This window comes from Centruroides vittatus, unplaced genomic scaffold (assembly GCF_030686945.1).
Source record: "Centruroides vittatus isolate TY-2023 unplaced genomic scaffold, ASM3068694v2 contig_364, whole genome shotgun sequence".
Lineage (NCBI taxonomy): Eukaryota > Metazoa > Arthropoda > Arachnida > Scorpiones > Buthidae > Centruroides > Centruroides vittatus.
Genome location: NW_027122188.1, coordinates 5,310,333 through 5,330,911, shown reverse-complemented (window position 1 = coordinate 5,330,911; position 20,579 = coordinate 5,310,333). Strand labels below are relative to the sequence as shown.

Here is a 20,579-nt window from a genome sequence, read left to right as displayed (position 1 = left end):
TTGCATTTATTAATGCTTACGTATTCATTTGTTACATTTTTATATATTTTTTGTTATTTTTTGCTTTATGTTAGTTATTCAATATTTTATTTTGATTGTACCTTATTTAATTTTGAATTTGAATTTTTGTATTCCATGGATGGAATTTTAATTTCAAATGTATTCCAAGCCTGAAGATGGCCTGTGAATCAGGCTGAAAACGTTTGCGTGTTTGTTGCAAATAAATATATTTTTCTCGGCAAGTGTAAGGTGTTAAGTACGTATATCTATAATGATTTGCTGAGTGCTTTATAATATTATTGATATGGCGGCACCGGTGAAACTTTGCAAAAGATACAGGAAGTTAACCTTAAGGTTGGTTAAAGCTAAATGCAAATTGGATTTTTTAAAGGCTTGTTTAAGGAATGGAGTATTCCCTATGTCAATCTACCGAATCAGCGTTCCTACGGAATGCAGTTCACTGAAATTCAGGTTTTGTATGGCTTGCCTGAAGAAGTCTATTCGGATTGCGAAGAACAAGAAATTCGGATTATTGAATGATCTCGTTAGCCTAGAAAACGCTATATACAATGAGGATCCAGAGAAACTAGTTGATGTGAATAAAAGAGTGGTCGATCTAGCTGAAGCAGTCCAGAAGAATTCTACTAGTAATTATGTAAAGAAGTTAAAATGGATTATACGTAAACAAAAGGTTAGAAATACAAAGAAAAATCTTATTACTTTCTGCGCGTGGGACCAAATTGAGGTACCAGGAAGAATTAAGAAGCTTCTAATAAAAGGCCCAAATTTTGTACCTGTAGAGGCTATAAATTGGGAAACCTCAGTACAGGAAATTGAAAGAGGCATTGTTGGGCTGGACGATTTAGAGAAAGAGTACTTCAGATGGAAAGCAGTCCTCAACAACAGGCAGAGGGGCCGTAAGCAGGATTTTAGGAGTAGTGACATCCGGCTCACGAAGAATTGGTTAAAACATAATGATTTGGTCTTGACTAGGGCTGACAAAAGTAAACAACTAGTCATCATGAAAAGGCGTACATATAACGAAGCACTAATGGATTACATCGAAAAGACGGAGTGTGAAAAGATCAACAGCAATCTTATTGGAAGCTTGGATAGAAGGGTCAGGAAACTGGAGGTCTCTAAGCTTTCCAAAGTTTTGCCTTTTCTCAAGAAATGCAGGAACCCTAGGCCAGGAACACCTAGATTATTTGCTTTCGCGAAGGTGCATAAAACCGGTAAAGAAATAAGACCTGTTGTAGAGAAGTGCAGGGGTCCCACATTTGTGTTAGAAAAGAAATTGCATGAATACTTATCCTTGCAACTAGACACGGATACTCTTGTTGCCCGTGATCCTATGAAGGTGGTTAAGGATCTGCAAAGTATAGCATTAATGGAGGATGAAGTTGCAACGGTTTTCGACTATGAGAGCATGTATCCGTCAGTAAGGATAGAATCGTGCGAGGAGGCACTATTGGATTTCTTATACAGCAATAACTCGGAATTGCTTAGTTATACAGAAGAAGTAGAGAGTTTAACTAGTTTGGTCTGCCGGGAGTCTTGTTTCGTGTTTAATGGACAGGTCTACAGACAGAGAAGAGGGGTCCCTATGGGAAGCCCACTCTCAGGGATCCTATGCGAATTGGTAGTTAGGAGGCTGGAAAAAAGAATTTTTCATGGTTTTAAGGATGATATCGTGTATTTCAGCAGATACGTTGATGACCTGCTTATATTATGGAGAAGTAACAGCAGAATTAAAGATTTTTTAGATAAGATCAATGATAACAATGATGGCCTTACTTTAAGATTGGAGCAGAAAAGTTCCTTGAATCTGCATTTTCTCGACATCGATATCACATTCAAAAAAGGCCACTTGTCCACTAGTGTTTTTATTAAACCATCCCACAGCCCATTGTATATTCCCTCCCAATCCAAGGATCCGTATAAATATAAAATTGCAGCTTTCAGAGCTTTAATAAGAAGAGCCTTTTTGTATTGCGAAAGAGTACAAGACAGGACGAAAGAAATAAATAGAATAATAAGTGTAGCCAGGACCCTAGGTTACCAAAAAAGTACAATTCTAGGAATAATTAAGAAATATGAAAACAACATCAAGAAAAGATGTTTTAAGAATGCTCCCAATAAGTTTGTAAAGTTTACATATAATGAAAGTATGAATACAGTCATGAAAGAAATAGCACACAGAAAAAGTTCGAGGATGCTTATAAAAAGGGCCCCTAATTTATACAAAATCCTCAGGAATGATAAAGATGTTATAAAGGCAGAAGAGAAAGCAGGAGTTTATAAAATTCCGTATGAAAACATGCAATTGGGCGTTAAAAAAGATTACATCGGAGTAACCACTAGAAGTTTAGGAATTAGAATCAAGGAGCATGGTTATGATATCAGAAAGGGGTCTAATGCAACAGTTTTGTCCCAAATGGCGCAAGCGCCAGGAGCTACGGTCAAATGGAATCAGGCGGCCATCATAAATCCTTTATCGTCTCCATCATTAGCCTTGACAGCGGAAAAGTTGCAGATTTTTAGAAGTAGATTACAAGAAGGCTGTCTTAATGCGAGGGACGCAGATAGTCTTCCCTCTGCATGGAAGTTTATGGTTAAGAAGTTTAATAAGGGCTCTAACCAATCAATATAGTGGTTTTATTGTATGTCTTAGAAATTTGCATTTATTAATGCTTACGTATTCATTTGTTACATTTTTATATATTTTTTGTTATTTTTTGCTTTATGTTAGTTATTCAATATTTTATTTTGATTGTACCTTATTTAATTTTGAATTTGAATTTTTGTATTCCATGGATGGAATTTTAATTTCAAATGTATTCCAAGCCTGAAGATGGCCTGTGAATCAGGCTGAAAACGTTTGCGTGTTTGTTGCAAATAAATATATTTTTCTCGGCAAGTGTAAGGTGTTAAGTACGTATATCTATAATGATTTGCTGAGTGCTTTATAATATTATTGATATGGCGGCACCGGTGAAACTTTGCAAAAGATACAGGAAGTTAACCTTAAGGTTGGTTAAAGCTAAATGCAAATTGGATTTTTTAAAGGCTTGTTTAAGGAATGGAGTATTCCCTATGTCAATCTACCGAATCAGCGTTCCTACGGAATGCAGTTCACTGAAATTCAGGTTTTGTATGGCTTGCCTGAAGAAGTCTATTCGGATTGCGAAGAACAAGAAATTCGGATTATTGAATGATCTCGTTAGCCTAGAAAACGCTATATACAATGAGGATCCAGAGAAACTAGTTGATGTGAATAAAAGAGTGGTCGATCTAGCTGAAGCAGTCCAGAAGAATTCTACTAGTAATTATGTAAAGAAGTTAAAATGGATTATACGTAAACAAAAGGTTAGAAATACAAAGAAAAATCTTATTACTTTCTGCGCGTGGGACCAAATTGAGGTACCAGGAAGAATTAAGAAGCTTCTAATAAAAGGCCCAAATTTTGTACCTGTAGAGGCTATAAATTGGGAAACCTCAGTACAGGAAATTGAAAGAGGCATTGTTGGGCTGGACGATTTAGAGAAAGAGTACTTCAGATGGAAAGCAGTCCTCAACAACAGGCAGAGGGGCCGTAAGCAGGATTTTAGGAGTAGTGACATCCGGCTCACGAAGAATTGGTTAAAACATAATGATTTGGTCTTGACTAGGGCTGACAAAAGTAAACAACTAGTCATCATGAAAAGGCGTACATATAACGAAGCACTAATGGATTACATCGAAAAGACGGAGTGTGAAAAGATCAACAGCAATCTTATTGGAAGCTTGGATAGAAGGGTCAGGAAACTGGAGGTCTCTAAGCTTTCCAAAGTTTTGCCTTTTCTCAAGAAATGCAGGAACCCTAGGCCAGGAACACCTAGATTATTTGCTTTCGCGAAGGTGCATAAAACCGGTAAAGAAATAAGACCTGTTGTAGAGAAGTGCAGGGGTCCCACATTTGTGTTAGAAAAGAAATTGCATGAATACTTATCCTTGCAACTAGACACGGATACTCTTGTTGCCCGTGATCCTATGAAGGTGGTTAAGGATCTGCAAAGTATAGCATTAATGGAGGATGAAGTTGCAACGGTTTTCGACTATGAGAGCATGTATCCGTCAGTAAGGATAGAATCGTGCGAGGAGGCACTATTGGATTTCTTATACAGCAATAACTCGGAATTGCTTAGTTATACAGAAGAAGTAGAGAGTTTAACTAGTTTGGTCTGCCGGGAGTCTTGTTTCGTGTTTAATGGACAGGTCTACAGACAGAGAAGAGGGGTCCCTATGGGAAGCCCACTCTCAGGGATCCTATGCGAATTGGTAGTTAGGAGGCTGGAAAAAAGAATTTTTCATGGTTTTAAGGATGATATCGTGTATTTCAGCAGATACGTTGATGACCTGCTTATATTATGGAGAAGTAACAGCAGAATTAAAGATTTTTTAGATAAGATCAATGATAACAATGATGGCCTTACTTTAAGATTGGAGCAGAAAAGTTCCTTGAATCTGCATTTTCTCGACATCGATATCACATTCAAAAAAGGCCACTTGTCCACTAGTGTTTTTATTAAACCATCCCACAGCCCATTGTATATTCCCTCCCAATCCAAGGATCCGTATAAATATAAAATTGCAGCTTTCAGAGCTTTAATAAGAAGAGCCTTTTTGTATTGCGAAAGAGTACAAGACAGGACGAAAGAAATAAATAGAATAATAAGTGTAGCCAGGACCCTAGGTTACCAAAAAAGTACAATTCTAGGAATAATTAAGAAATATGAAAACAACATCAAGAAAAGATGTTTTAAGAATGCTCCCAATAAGTTTGTAAAGTTTACATATAATGAAAGTATGAATACAGTCATGAAAGAAATAGCACACAGAAAAAGTTCGAGGATGCTTATAAAAAGGGCCCCTAATTTATACAAAATCCTCAGGAATGATAAAGATGTTATAAAGGCAGAAGAGAAAGCAGGAGTTTATAAAATTCCGTATGAAAACATGCAATTGGGCGTTAAAAAAGATTACATCGGAGTAACCACTAGAAGTTTAGGAATTAGAATCAAGGAGCATGGTTATGATATCAGAAAGGGGTCTAATGCAACAGTTTTGTCCCAAATGGCGCAAGCGCCAGGAGCTACGGTCAAATGGAATCAGGCGGCCATCATAAATCCTTTATCGTCTCCATCATTAGCCTTGACAGCGGAAAAGTTGCAGATTTTTAGAAGTAGATTACAAGAAGGCTGTCTTAATGCGAGGGACGCAGATAGTCTTCCCTCTGCATGGAAGTTTATGGTTAAGAAGTTTAATAAGGGCTCTAACCAATCAATATAGTGGTTTTATTGTATGTCTTAGAAATTTGCATTTATTAATGCTTACGTATTCATTTGTTACATTTTTATATATTTTTTGTTATTTTTTGCTTTATGTTAGTTATTCAATATTTTATTTTGATTGTACCTTATTTAATTTTGAATTTGAATTTTTGTATTCCATGGATGGAATTTTAATTTCAAATGTATTCCAAGCCTGAAGATGGCCTGTGAATCAGGCTGAAAACGTTTGCGTGTTTGTTGCAAATAAATATATTTTGTCTCGGCAAGTGTAAGGTGTTAAGTGACGATATCACAGATTTCCAGTATCAAAAACACTCATTAATTATAATTTCTCTATTGTCAAGAAATTTTAAATTACTGAATAGTTTTTCAAAAAAATTTGTAGTTAACAAGATCTAAGAAAACAGTACAGTCATATAGTGCACAATATCACAGATTTCCAGATATCAAAAACACTCATTAATTATAATTTCTCTATTGTCAAGAAATTTTAAATTACTGAATAGTTTTTCAAAAAAATTTGTAGTTAACAAGATCTAAGAAAACAGTACAGTCATATAGTGCACAATATCACAGATTTCCAGATATCAAAAACACTCATTAATTATAATTTCTCTATTGTCAAGAAATTTTAAATTACTGAATAGTTTTTCAAAAAAATTTGTAGTTAACAAGATCTAAGAAAACAGTACAGTCATATAGTGCACAATATCACAGATTTCCAGATATCAAAAACACTCATTAATTATAATTTCTCTATTGTCAAGAAATTTTAAATTACTGAATAGTTTTTCAAAAAAATTTGTAGTTAACAAGATCTAAGTTAGTGTGTTTTACTATGTTTTCATTAGCATTTCATAGAATATATACCAGGCATGGGCAAATGCGGCTCTTTTTGAGTTACATGCGGCTCTTGCTGAAAGTGCTATCCTTTCCAGCCTTACCATACTATTTGCCATGACAGTACAGAACTGCGGCTCCCATGCATTTTGCAAAACCTACATTTCAGCTCCCACTAAACTCTTGCTTGCCCATCCCTGATATATACTATATCATATTTCCTTGATTAAAACCCCAGCCTTCAAATAAACAACAACATACAACACCAGGGTATAGTCAATAATGTACTCTATGAACCGATGATGGTGTGTGATGAAAAAAACAAACAAAAGGAAAAAAAAATTCACAACGAACGTTTTCAAACTCAGAAGTTCAAAAACATTAGTTGTGAATTTTTTTTCCTTTTGTTTGTTTTTTTGTCACACACCAGTCATTGGTTCATAGAGTACATTATTGACTTCAAATAAACTGTAGGGAATAAAGGTACTGTTAAAAATAAACTCCAGGTTGAGAAGCCTGGGAAACATGTTGAAGTACTGTATTGTGTAAGATAATATAATTTAAAGTGCAGGCAAGGAATTCAATTAAAATTCTACCTCTTTAGATTGTCTATAGACAGATGGCACTTTTTATTGCAATCTTCATTTGTTCATATAAATAAATAAAACACACACACACACACACAAACAGAATTAAACCCCAAGCAGCTTATTTGTATAATGTATGTATCTTCTAGAAATAAAATTATAAATATTGTTGAATATTGAGTGTGGAAAGTTGCAATTGAGTTTATAATTTAAGAGCTTATCAACTGAAGAGTAATTAGGAAAACTCTACTTCAAATTCACCATGTCTTTTCAAAAGAGATAATGAATTTGAACCAGAAGATGGTAGTCAAGATTTTGATTCCTAAAAACATAATAACCAAATTGGCAGATGCTGAATTGGGTTAAATATGAAAACAGTAATTTTTCAAATGTAGCAGCAATCCATAAATACATCCAATAAATGGTTTTGATAATTTGGAAAATGTACAAAATAATTAAGGTATTTCTTTCAATTTTTACCCACTTGTCTACTATTGCAGCTAGGGATTGCAATCCAGTAGTGTTTTCAATCCAGCTGGATTTTTGCTGGATTGAAATCATTCCAGCTAGATCCAGCACGGATCCAGCGTAGATGTATTTTTGGTGCAATAAAGTGTTATCTGTCTATCTATCTACCCAGAAATTTATGGTTTTTTTAAAGAAAATAAAACATTTTTTAAAAATACTTAAGAAACTTTTATTATTTAGACTGGTCTCTATAAATCAGTAAAACTTCTTACACGTTAGGTAGTAAAGTTAACTTTGGTTAGGTTTAACACTTGAGATAGATATAATTAACTTTAAATGTTTAGTTAGATTATAATTATAATGTAATCTTTAAGTTAAATAATAGCAAAGGTAATTTTACTAATTAATTTATATTAATATATTATAATAATGTAAGGACGGATAATCAGTGGCTAAGTGGCTATCAGTCTTACCAGTTTTCTTATATAGGCTCTACATATTAATCTGTAGTTATTTATAAGTATATAAAACTATGTACTGGAAGTAGAATAAGTTAAATAAACTACGCCTTTATCAATCCAGCAAAATTTAATAAAATAATAACGTTTTTCAATCGTTTTTAACGCCCTTCCGCTGCGCTTTTTTTTAAAATTTTTTGAATTAATTATGTTTAATTACATTAAAAAATATTAAAAACGAAAAAAAAACGAAAGAAATGTGTTAATTTTGAAGAAAACACTTCAAAGTACAATTTCCTTTTTCTCGCCTTAGCGCGAAACTTGACACTGATGAGTCATTGTTTACACAGCTGGATGACCTTGAGAACAGCTGGTGTCGTGTTTCGCGGGACATTCTCATGAAACTCTCGGGAGGAGAAGGGTAAAAAGTAGGGTGAATACTAGATGGCGGGATATTTCAAAACTTTTTTTTTAAATTACGATTTTAATTGAAATTTCCGACCCCCCCGACTTAATTAAACGTAATTATAAAAAAATCTATTAATTAAAAAAATTAAAAAACTATCGGATGTTGTTTTTTACATCAGAAAATAGCTTTAAATAACTTTACCGAAGTAAAATCGGTGCGCTAGAAGTTTAGAAGGATAAATAAAGTTCTATAAAAAAATCCCATAAAAAAACAATTAAGCGTTAATTGCCCATCATTAAGGGTTAATTAAAATCGCAATAAAATTTTTTCGCGCGGGAAAAAATTTTTCAAAAAATTTGGGGACTGAAAATACATCCGAAAGTCCAAAAAAACATTTTTTTTTCGCCGATTTTTTTTCTCCGAGGGTCTAAAACACCATTTTCTGTGTAACGCTATGTAAACCGATCGAACTCAGTTCGATTGCGGGTACGAAGTGGTCTTCCTCGGTTACAGAAAAAAATAGAACATTAAATATAGAACATAAAATGTGTTCAGAATAAATATAAACATTAATGAAAACGCCCAAACGGACAAAATATAGATAAATAAACAAAATAAATAGTGGGAAAAAAAATATATGAGATATAACAACGAAACCAGCATTGTCCGTTAATAACATTAATTAATGTAAAAGGATCTCCGCACGGTAGACAATGAGTCCGCATCTCTATGGTTTATACAACCAGTTGTCATGTGCGCCTTGCAGATTTCCAATCTCTCAAGATGTTTGACCGTTTGCTTATTTGTCGTCGTTTTTATAATTGCCGCTTGATCCCATTGGATGTTAACATCCTTCTGTCTTGCGTATGATGCTAGCACAGTGTTGTCAAGGTTCTAACTGATTGTATATTTGTGCTCTTGAGCCTTTGTTTTAAACTGCGCATCGTTGCACCCACATAAACAAGCTTGGAATTGAAACGTTGGTCGTGTAAAGGCACCGAATATATATACCTGTTCATATTCTGTTGAATTTTGATCCTCTTTCTTTTTATCGTTTCTTAAAAGTTTGAAAACAGTGGGATTACGTCGGTATACAATACAAAAATTATCAGACCTGGCAGTACATTTATGTATCTTGTTTAAAAATGGGATGTAATTAAGCATATTCTTTTTATATTTATTCCAAACACATTTTATGTTCTATAGTTAATGTTGTATTCTTTTGTAACTGAGGAAGATTGTTAAAAGCGATTGAATACATTATTATTTTATTAAATTTTTCTGGATTGATTAAGATATAGTTTATTTATAAGTAATTTAATTATTAGTGTTAGTAAAGTAGTGAGTAAGTAATTAGTAGCAGTCTAGTCGTTAGCAAAGCAGCAATGCAGACTTTTTTGCCATTATTTAGAAAGTTAACTGAGTATTTGTGGATCTGCAGCGCTGGATCCAGCACCTGATGCTGGATTCAGCAGGCCGAAGAATGCGATGGATCCAGCTGGATTGCTGGATGAGGGATCCAGCAATTGCAATCTTTAATTGCAACCCTGGATCTTCAAATAAATCTCAAAAAAGACATACATTATAAAAATAAGCTTCTTGGATTTAATACTGTCTGTGTGTGTGTGTTTTATCTATCTAATTATTAAGTATAATTTAGTATAATTTTTATTCATAGATCAGCACTTAAAAAAATTATGGAAAGAGATGATACACCTGTAAAGACCATGATCCTTTGTGTATCAGAAATAAAAAGAATTAGTTCATTTACAGGAAATAGTGAATTGGAAGATACTACAAATGAGGAAAATGAGGTATCTAAATTTAAATGTTTATTGTTTCAATGAAATTACAAAATTTGGAGTATTGATATTGTAGCTTAACTCTGTCTCCATTTTACTACAAAATAATTTCTTAACTCCATTCAGACTGCAATTTTTGCTATGATTGTATGTCCATTATATCTAATCTATATAAAAATTTTCCATTTGCATTCAAAATTTTATATTTTTATAAAATTTAAATAAAATTATATAAATTATTCTTGAATTACATATTCTTAAATAGATAAGGTGATAATAATTAAAGAGTAGATGTTTAGAGTTTTCTGTAGAAAGAATTATTGGACAAACATCACCCAAATTTGATATATGTATATACTATTTTGGGTATGCATTTTCAGAAAAATTTTACTTTAAAATTTGGCCACTATGGCAAAATATTGCAATACTGTCTTAATGTGCATATTACGTATTTTTTCTAACAAATTTCAAGTACAGGAGGAGTCATAGAATGTTTTTCACTATTCAATAGGTGAACAGTCACAGTGCTCACTTTGTCTTATCATGTGTTACTTGTTAAACTTTTCTATCAATGAAACGGCAATTTAAACTCAGCACATGGAATTTCATTGCATAAAAGGTTTACAAAGTTGTCCTCTGACTATTGAGAATCTTAGGAAAATTATTTTTTTAAGATTCTCAATAGATTGGAACTTTAGTTGGAGACTGGAGATCGGAAATTGAAAACCAGGAGAGTTGTAAACTGATTGGACATTCAAAAACAAAAGACATTATTGGTGAATGAAAGACTGTAGCAGTGGAATGTAAAATTCTCATATTATCAATATTATAAGTGCAATATCATTACAATTAGATTGGTTGTACTGTACATGACATTGTGTAAAGTTTGACAAAAAAATCTTCCATTTTTATCCATACATGATATCTGGCAGTCAAGAATTGGTTTCTGGTGATAATGATAAGTGGAAAAAATTTGCCACAATATTCATAAATTGGATGATGGTTGATGATGCTTGGAAATTTCTCTGAAGTGATGAGGCTCATTTTTATTTGTATGGTGATGTAAACATTCACAACTTCCATATTTTGTCTGACAAAAATCCACATGTTTATCAGCAAGATGTGGCTTCACAGCATCCTTTATCATTGGTCCTCAGCTTTTAAGGAAAACTTTACATCTAGGCTAATGACATATTCTGTTAATGCCATGAGATATGGAAACAGATTTTGAAACTGTCACTCCAGTACTATAGCAGAGAAATTTGTCTGAACACTGCAATCTTTGAGAGGGTGCAATAAGGTGCACCCTACATATTTGCTTAAATTTGCAAGTGTTACTGCAACAACATTTTTTGCTTTTTGAGAGAGTGATTTGTCAATCATTTCTAACATTGTGGTCACCACAATCATTAGATCGAAACTCCTGTGTCTTTTGGTTATGACTTATGAGGCTATCTAAAGAGCCTCATTTATCAAGACAATGTTCTCAACTTACCTATCTTTAAAGACAGAATTTAATAACATGTTCAACAATTCCATGCACATCAGTTATGTTTCCTCATCAAGTGCGTTGTGCAAGGAATGTAGTTTTTAGAGTATAGACATGCAAGACACATAGAGCCATATATTTGATTCAATCATCAATTTCACATTCTAAATTTGTACTTATACCTGTAAATAAAATTATTAAACTTTGTTTTTTAATTTCCAACATTTAATGGAAATTGTATGTATCAATAATATGCATATTAAGAGGTCATCAATGCCATTTTTTGCACTACAGGCTGAATTTTGAAGTAAAATTTTTTCCTGGAAATGTTGAAACTTATATTCAGCACATTATATATACCAAATTTAGTTGAGATTTGCTCAAAAGTTCTTTAGGTATTCAGAGTTCTCTGTAGACTCTAATTATGATTAGGGTTTCTCAAACGGGATCACGATTGTTTTTTTAACCCAGAAAATTTTTCTTATCCCGGGAAATCCTGCAAATTTCTTAAAAATTCACTTTTTTCTTATTTTGTGTTAAGGTTGAAGAAATTTTGCAAATAGAAAGTGTAGTTAACTCATAAACTGTCATAATACATTTTTATTTATTAATTTTAAACCTACTTATTAGTTTTTTTTTAATTTTTACTCGTTATGGCACGTCACAAATGGTCAATAATCAATACATAGCTTATTTGTAGCAGGACTCTCAAAATTCTTTACCTGTAATATCTGTAATAACTGTGCTTATGTTGTCTTAATTTTTAACCATGCCTAGTAGCTTCAATAACTGCGTAACGCCAAGTTGTGCAAATTGGGCCAGGATACAAACAAGTACAAAGTCTGCAAGTATGAAGTTTTTCTTCATAACCTGATTATTAAAGACAAACGAACTGCCGAATTATTGGGCAATGATGTTTCTATTAAAGTAGTCGAGGTAGACAAATCAAGAATACTAGAGAGCAAAAGAAGTACTACAATTCTGAAAATGAACTAGAGATCTTTCAGGATACAGGTGAAAAACACATAATATTTGTCCTCTCTTAAATGCATTAAGCACGATTCCAATCACATCAATTAAATCGGTAAAGGCATTCTCGGTAGCAAGACTTTTCATTACTAAAATAAGAATTAGATTGAGTGATCAGAGTACTGTATTGAATATCTTTGCTTTTTAAACTCTTATAAAAAATTTGCAATATTTTGTATTATATTTTATTTGAAAAAACAAAAATTACCTTCTAAGTTAGAAGTTTGATCTAAGTTCTTTTTTTTAAAACTCAATTCAAAGCATTTTGTTGTTGTTGTATGCAGTTTTCAGCAAACTGTAATAAATTTTTTCTATTTGTGAACATTTCTATGTAATTCAAAGGAAATTTTTAATATATATCTTAGCGTTATTAATATGATTTTGGAGGTTGCGGAACGTATTAAATTACTTTAAAAGACGAAAAATAATTATATCATTTGATTTCATGATAATTTGTATATCTTAAAAATAATTAATTTTGTCCCGGGATCTTGGGAAACAGTTCACTTTATCCCGGAATCCCGGGACAAGCAAAAGACTGGGAAATGAGAAACCCTAATTATGATCACTCTATACTTTATACAAAAATTTATTGCTTTTAAACAATAATATTAAATCTTTATATTTGAGATATTTAAATAAATAAATTTATTTATTTAAATTGAAATGATTTTTTATTTACTTATAATGCAGTTTTATTGAAATACACTGTAAATATTGATGATAAGCAACTCTGTGAACAACTGTATTTATATTATTATGTTTTAGATATATAAGGTACAACTGACAGATGGTTGGTATAAAATACCTGCTTATGTGGATCAACGATTTCAATTTTTTATAAAGAAAGGAAAAGTTTCTGTAGGACAGAAATTAATAATAAGTAACAGTGAATTAATTGGATCAGATTCAGCTTGTAGTCCTTTGGAAGTAAGTATTGAAAAATGATATTAATTTTAATACTAAAATAAAATTTTTAATTTTCTCATTAAACAAAGAAATTCAACAATAATAACAATTTTATCAGTTTGATAAACAAACATACTTGTTATAACCTATATCTAATATTATATAACAATTAAGTTTTTAAATTACTAAGCCATTTCTTCTTTCTCTTTTAATATTTTTATTAGAAATTATTATTATTATTACTTTGGTGAATTTGTGTTCTACTTGATTGATACTGATGTCTTATAATATGTACTGAACCAAGGCAAATGAATAGCTATAAAAATACAGTTGTTTTGTTTATGTGCTGCTGGTGTATGTAATTATGCTTAGCATTTCCTAATTATGTAACATGTTAAGTATATTTAATGTTGTTAATACCAAACATTTTTTACTTTTGTGTTATGATACCTGTACAAGATAGGAATACAGGAACAAATATTTTGATACTCTTGTTTTTAATGATGATGTAATCAACTGAGGAGGGATGAGTAATAAATGCAAAATACATGTTGGAGTTAATACATAGGAAAAATAAAATGAAAAAAACAGTTTATGGTCATTTATGGTTTGGGAAAAGGCATTCCAATAGCCAGAAGTACATCAAGATTATTAAAACCAAACAAGAAGCAAATTAAACTACAATAAATATTTTATTCATTCCTCACAGATTTTATTTTAAGGAAAAATTCTGAATATTTACTAGTTTTTTGATTGTATTTGTAGTTGTGAGTGTTTGGAATGGATATATCTCTGATGTGTGTGATTTTTTTGTTTTCCAGTTAATATGTAATATGCCAGTTAATAATTCATTACAACAGACTAGACAGTTTGTTGTAATGAATTATTTTGTCTATAATTACAGCTTTTTATGTAATATGTTTGCTGTTTGGTTATGTCAATACAAGTAGTCTGTGTGTTAAAAGCTTTCAACCAGATATGATATAGTGTATGAAGCCTTTTAGTGATGAAAGGATAGTGAAGGAATGTCCTAAAGTGGTGTTGGTGAAAGAAATTATCATCATCTCACACCAGATAAAATTTAAGAGCACTGTCTATCAGCGTTATTAACACTGATAGACAGTGCTCTTAAATTTTATTTGGAAGAATCTTGCATGAAAAGATAATTTAATTGTGGTTGATGTAACATTTCCTGAGAAGAATGCTGTCAGTCCAAAAAAATTAACTTGTCAAGGTTTACTGTCAGTAGGAGAGTTGATGACATGTCAAAGAACATTGAAGACCTCTTGAAATGGAAAGTATCAAATTTTCAAGTGGTTATCAAATTCAAGTGGTTTTTTTTATAGCATTGGATGAAAATATTGATGTGTCTGATGTAACTCAACTGATTGTTTTCATTCAAGGTGTTGATGCTGAATTTAACATAACTGAGGAATAAATGAGCATGATGGGAATGATGGACACAACAATTGGTGCAGATTTGAAAGAAGACTTGATAAAAGTACTGAAGCAATTCAGGCTATTTTTAGGAAGGCTGATGATCAATGGTTGGAAAGAACAATATCTTGACAAATCTCATCTCTCAAGAAGCTAGTATACTGACTTACTGGTCATGAGTTAATGTTGTGTCACTATTTATTGCATCAAGAACACTTATGTGCAAAATCTATGGGATGAAAAATGCTGTTGCAGTTGTTATGAAGCTTATGAATTTCATTATATCAAATGTACCAAATCATTGCCAATTCAGACAGTTGTTGAATGACATGGCATCTGATTATGGAGATGTAATTCATTATGCTGAAGTACAATGGCTAAGCTATGGTCAGAAGCTCAAGCAAGTTTATGATTTGAAGAAAGAAATTGAACTCTTCTTTATATATGTTATTGGCAAAACCCAATTTCACGCCAAACTAGTTTGCCGTAAGCGTGTCAGGCCAAACTAGTTTGGCGTAAAAGCAGGTTTTGCCGGTAACATATACAAAAGGAAAGTCAGTGAAGGAATTTGGCAATTGTAAGTGTGATTTTGTGTTTTGATTGGCTATATTCAACATCTCAATGAACTGAATCCAAGGAAAGGAGCACAATGTTTGATTAGATCAAGGCATTTGAACCTTAGTTGTCCTTGTGGGAATTACAACTTTGCTTCAACAATCTTGTTCATTTTGAAATATTTAGAAAGAAAAATCCAGATAATTCTGAAAAATATGCAGAAGAGATTTGGAGATCAAAGGACAAATTTTATTATCATTTTAAGATTTCAGATGTGAGGATGCCATCAACGTCTTTTCCATTTTTTTCATTTCTTCAAGGAGCTTCTCAATCTTCAGTGTAGCACTAAACTGAGAACAGAATTCCACATTATGCCACTCCTTGACTTTTACAAGCTCTACCTACCAAAGAAGAGTTTTCTGAATTTCCAAATCATGCTTTGAAGATGATAAACTTGTTCAGTAACACTTAGATCTGTGAGCAATTTTTAAAAAAATGCAGGTTCTGAAAAACAAGCATTGAAATTAGCTGAGAGGTGAATGCATAGAGAGTTCCTTGCACATTAAAATGTTTCAGATCAAGCTGTTCATAGAAAAACTTATGAAAGAAAAGCAGTGTTTATTGTCACATTAAACTGCTTAAAATGTAGTATGAATAAAAATCATTCTAAAATATATTTTTTTCTTTATTTTAGCAGAAAAATAGTTTTTGTGCTTTTACAAAAAGTCGTGTGTAATTGGCAGATTTGTCCTGTCAAATTATGAGAATCCTGAAATTTCTGTCCCTCCATGATTTCCTCTTCTCCTACATTAATGATGCTGACAAATTCCATATTGAATCTTCTTTCTGCTCCTCCTGTGCAAATTGGTTCTATGTGGAAGAGAAGGATTTCCTTCTCTTCCACATTAATGATGCCAACAAACACCATAAACACATTTTGGAATTAACTGACTTGCTCTGCCATTCATCCTTTATCTCATTCAAAGGAGAAACTTTCCTACAAAGCAAGGGCGTCCCGATGGGCAGCCCTTTATCTGGTTTGTTACGCAAACTAGTAGTGCATCAACTGGATCCAGCATACTTCCCACCTTCACCAGCCACATTCACCTATATACCAGATATGTTGATGATATTCTCATAGTTTGGCCAGACAAATCTGCTATTCCAGATTTCTTACAAAAGATAAATCACAACCCATTCGGCCTAGTACTACATCTTGAACAGGACAATGCCCACTCTGTTCATTTCCTGGACCTCCAGATCACCTACAAACTGAGATGCCTCTCAACTCAGGTATACAGGAAACCCACCCACCTCCACACCTTCATCCCAGCTGCATCCCATGATCTTTTCACATTCAAATTGGCAGTGTTCAGATCATTAATACAGAGAGCTTTTTCACCTTCTTTGAACAAACGGGCAAGAGAAAAGGAGCTATGCACTATCACCCAGTATGTGACCCAACATGGCTACCCCCACAGATTATTAAAAGTCTGATCTTCAATCTTTCCAACGCCGCTTCCATCCAGTTGAATAAACCCTTGCAAAAAGAAAGACCATTACCTACACTAAGTCACTAGTCACAATGTACAAAGAAATAGCATGAGGAAACAATTATTGTTTAGCTTTTCACAGAAGTCTGGCTATCTCCTCTTTACTCTGTAACGCCAAAGGCTGTCCCAACAAGGAACATCTCCCAGCCAGGCATCAACTGCAATCCCATCATCGACCATCGATACAACCACCACTTGCAATACATAAGTGCTACAGCTTGCCCATTATATGTCTGTCTCAAAGAGCATCAAGCATCTGGATTTGTCAAAAAAGGATTAAACAATACAGCTTTGGCCACATATGCCTCCATTCCCAGCATTCAAGTGAACTTTCAAGAGACACGGTGTAAGGAACTGAGTCCGAGCGTTATTTTTATTTTATTATTATTTTTCGTTTTATTATATTTTGTTTGGGGCTTATGTTTAGTTAGGACGAAGGTTCCCCACCACTCTCTTATTAGTAACCAAAAAAAAAGATAATAAACCAACTCACGAAGAACGAGTGCCGTAGGAAAAATCCCGCGCACTTGCGCTGCCCAGCGGAAATAAACAGTCTGCAGAGAAAAAAAATGGAGGGGGGAATCCCCACACTCACTAGAAAAGAAATACTTACTAAACCGTCATAAAACATCCCAGAAAATTGTGCTAAATGCTTTGTAAACGGTTTATAAGATTTTGTCGGAGAATTGAAGCTGCCAGAAAGAAATTTGATGTTAGAAAACTTAAGTATGTAAATAAGGGGAGTAACCTAGCTGAATTGTGACGTCACCTCACAGCATAAAACCAGCACGCTAACCGAAGATGATCGAGGTGATTCCTGATCGAGGTGTACTACTGAGTGAAAGATTTGAGGCGAAGTCCAGATTGAGAATTAGGCGATCCAAGGTGTTTAAAGAGGAATTCGATTTGACGATAGCGAAAGGATTCAGGAAACAGGTTCCTAGTATAGTGAGGTGACAGATAGACGTTTAGTTCATAAGAGATTTTGTTCATAGTTTCTAAGTATTTGATTTGTCAAATTTTCAAAGGGGAATTAAGATTAAATTTTCAGTAAAGACTAATAATTTAAGTTTAAAATTATTAAATTGATATAGCATGTATATATATGTCAATTTAATTTTATTAATGAAATTATGAGTCTCTGTTCTGTACAATTATACAATTTTGTTATGTGTAAGTTTTTTATTATAGTTTTTGTATCTAATTTTAACAAAAAAATGTATTATTACAAATATGTCAAATATGTTAATGATGGCCATTTTAATAGATAGTAGAAATTTCAAGAATAATTTTCTTAATGTTTAAATTTTTATATAATTTTACAATAGTTATTGTTTTTAAATATTTTAGGCATCTCCAGAATTAATGCTGAAAATAAGTACAAATTCTACGAGAAGAGCTCGTTGGAATGCAAAATTGGGCTATTATAAATCTCCTAAGCCATTTCCTGTTTCCTTTTCCTCTTTGTTTTCTGATGGTGGAATTATTGGTTGTGTTGAATGCATAATACAAAGAATATATCCTTTATTGGTAAATTATATTAAATTGATATGTTTAATTATAATACTGTAAAGATATTTTGCTTGCTTAGATATTTATTTTATTTTACTTGTTTATTTATTTAAAGACATACATGGAGTCTCCCTTATCTGGTGGAGAAATACAAACTGAAAAAAACATACCAATGATTAACACAAATTAAAATTTTTTAAATATTACATATTATATTTAATTTTTTGGTTATTAATTAGATGATTGCCCTATCAGAGAAGAACAGATTTTATGAGTTTTACATATTTATACACTGAATATCTAGAATAAAACAGTATAACATAATTTTTTGATAGTATATTTACATTAAAACATTTTTCCTTCAACAAATTAATTTTTTTATATTTTATAAGATGTATAATTGAATTATTTTTTTGACATTTAGAAAAATTATCAGGATGTAATTTTAATAGTTGATTATCATAGCTCATCATAGACTGCATAACTTATCAAGACAATAAACTCAGAACACCTTATATATAAACACGGCTGCTTATATATAAGGTGTTCTGAGTTTATTGTGTTGATTATCATTTCATAAATTTAATATATTTAACGTAATTTGTAAATAATTAAAATTATATTGAAAGTGCATTTTCCATAATAAATGAGTACTGTGGATGGAATTTAGAACAATTAAGTTTTTCACAATCAAGTTTCGATGAATGCTATAACTACCAGGTGTTAATCCATGGCCAGCATCTATTAACGTTTGTTACATTAGCCAATATATAAGTAGGATGCAACCTGAAGAATAAACAATTGAAGAGAGATCTTTAAACCATTGTGTAGCTCAATTTTTTATTGCTTCATCAATAATGCTTTGTAATAATGAAAATTCAAAAGGCTCTGGAGATTGAATAATACTTTTAAGAAAATTTCTGAACAATTTGATAATGCTAGTCTTCAGTGGGTATCATCCTGTCTCTACTCTAATTGTGTATCTAGGTACAAAATGATCCAGTTTAAGAAGTAATCTAAAGAAATGAGACTTGTGGGTGCACCGGGAGGTGGACAGAGTCGCACCTCCTTTTTCTCAGCTAACAGGTCGGTGAGACTTGCCCACGGTCAAGATGGCGGTTCGGATTGGTTACGTGTCGCACGTTACACGAGTGAGAGTGTGGAAGTGGATGGGTCCGACGATAGAGCAGCAGCGATACTCGAATAAAGGACATCAATGGAAAACAACAACAATTTATTAAGAATAAAAATTACAGTTACAAATAGGGGCAAGCTACCGTCGCCTAAGTTTAGGATACGCGGAGGGAGAGTTTACACGACTTGGGTAGGTCATACCTCTGTGTTCGAGTAGGTCTTGTAACCAGTTTGGGGTATCCTCGGGTTCCTTTCATTCATCGGCGGTTTTCCTTTGAGACGCACACACTGTTTAGCGGACACTATGTAACTGTAAAGGTCGCTTTTAGCATCCTAAGTCGAAAAGCCACACGACAGAGATAATTAGTCCCACCTGGGGTTTGGAGCTATAAACGGCCGGGAACAACAAAGGGAGTAGAGTAGAGTTTCCGTTTATGGTACATGTCAATGTGTTGGCCACGTGTTGGTCGACTTGTAAAACGTAAACAAGGGACGGACGCGTTTGTAAGCTACGTCGTCGGGCGTAGGGCGGACGTCTTTGGAAGCTCCCAGGGGAAAAGAAGGACCCTATTGGTCACAAGTGGTCGCCGTAGCATCCCTTAAAAGCTAAGGGTGGCGAGAGAAACGAGGAGAAGGGCAAGAGACTGTTAACACGGTAGTTTCAGGCACTTGGACAGCCTGCTGAGCGTAGAGAGAGTGTTCTCCTCTGACAACGATCTCAGGGACGGGTAAGTGCGGAGACTGGACAGGCCGTGTAGTTGAGCCAACTCCACGAACCGACCGGAGTTTCCCGAGAGGCCAATAGTCCCCAACAGACAAGCTGACGTGAGACACCACACCTGTGTTGAATAGTGTATGTAATGTTGTCAAATTTGTACATCCTGTAAATATTTGTTGTGTAAATAAACTGTATATATTCACTTGCTGAGTGTGGAGGTGTAGCTTTCCTTGAACCATTGTACGGACGTTCTCGAGTAGTAAAGACCAACTCGAGAAGGAATTTCGTAAAGATCGTAACGGATTAATAAGGATCTTCACTGGCGCAGTCTTCGACAGGATATTCT

The 20,579-nt window shown here is 33.3% G+C and overlaps 1 protein-coding gene across 1 annotated transcript in view; it reads left to right on the top strand.

Moving 5' to 3' along the window:
* LOC136975148 (breast cancer type 2 susceptibility protein-like) overlaps window positions 1-20,579 on the top strand; it is a 76,692-nt gene that overhangs the window by 22,998 nt on the left and 33,115 nt on the right. Inside the window, exons 5-7 of the mRNA XM_067270174.1 lie at window positions 9,774-9,909; window positions 13,184-13,345; window positions 18,220-18,399. Coding sequence (XP_067126275.1) covers window positions 9,774-9,909; window positions 13,184-13,345; window positions 18,220-18,399 — 478 coding nt within the window. The remainder of the gene's footprint in view (window positions 1-9,773; window positions 9,910-13,183; window positions 13,346-18,219; window positions 18,400-20,579) is intronic.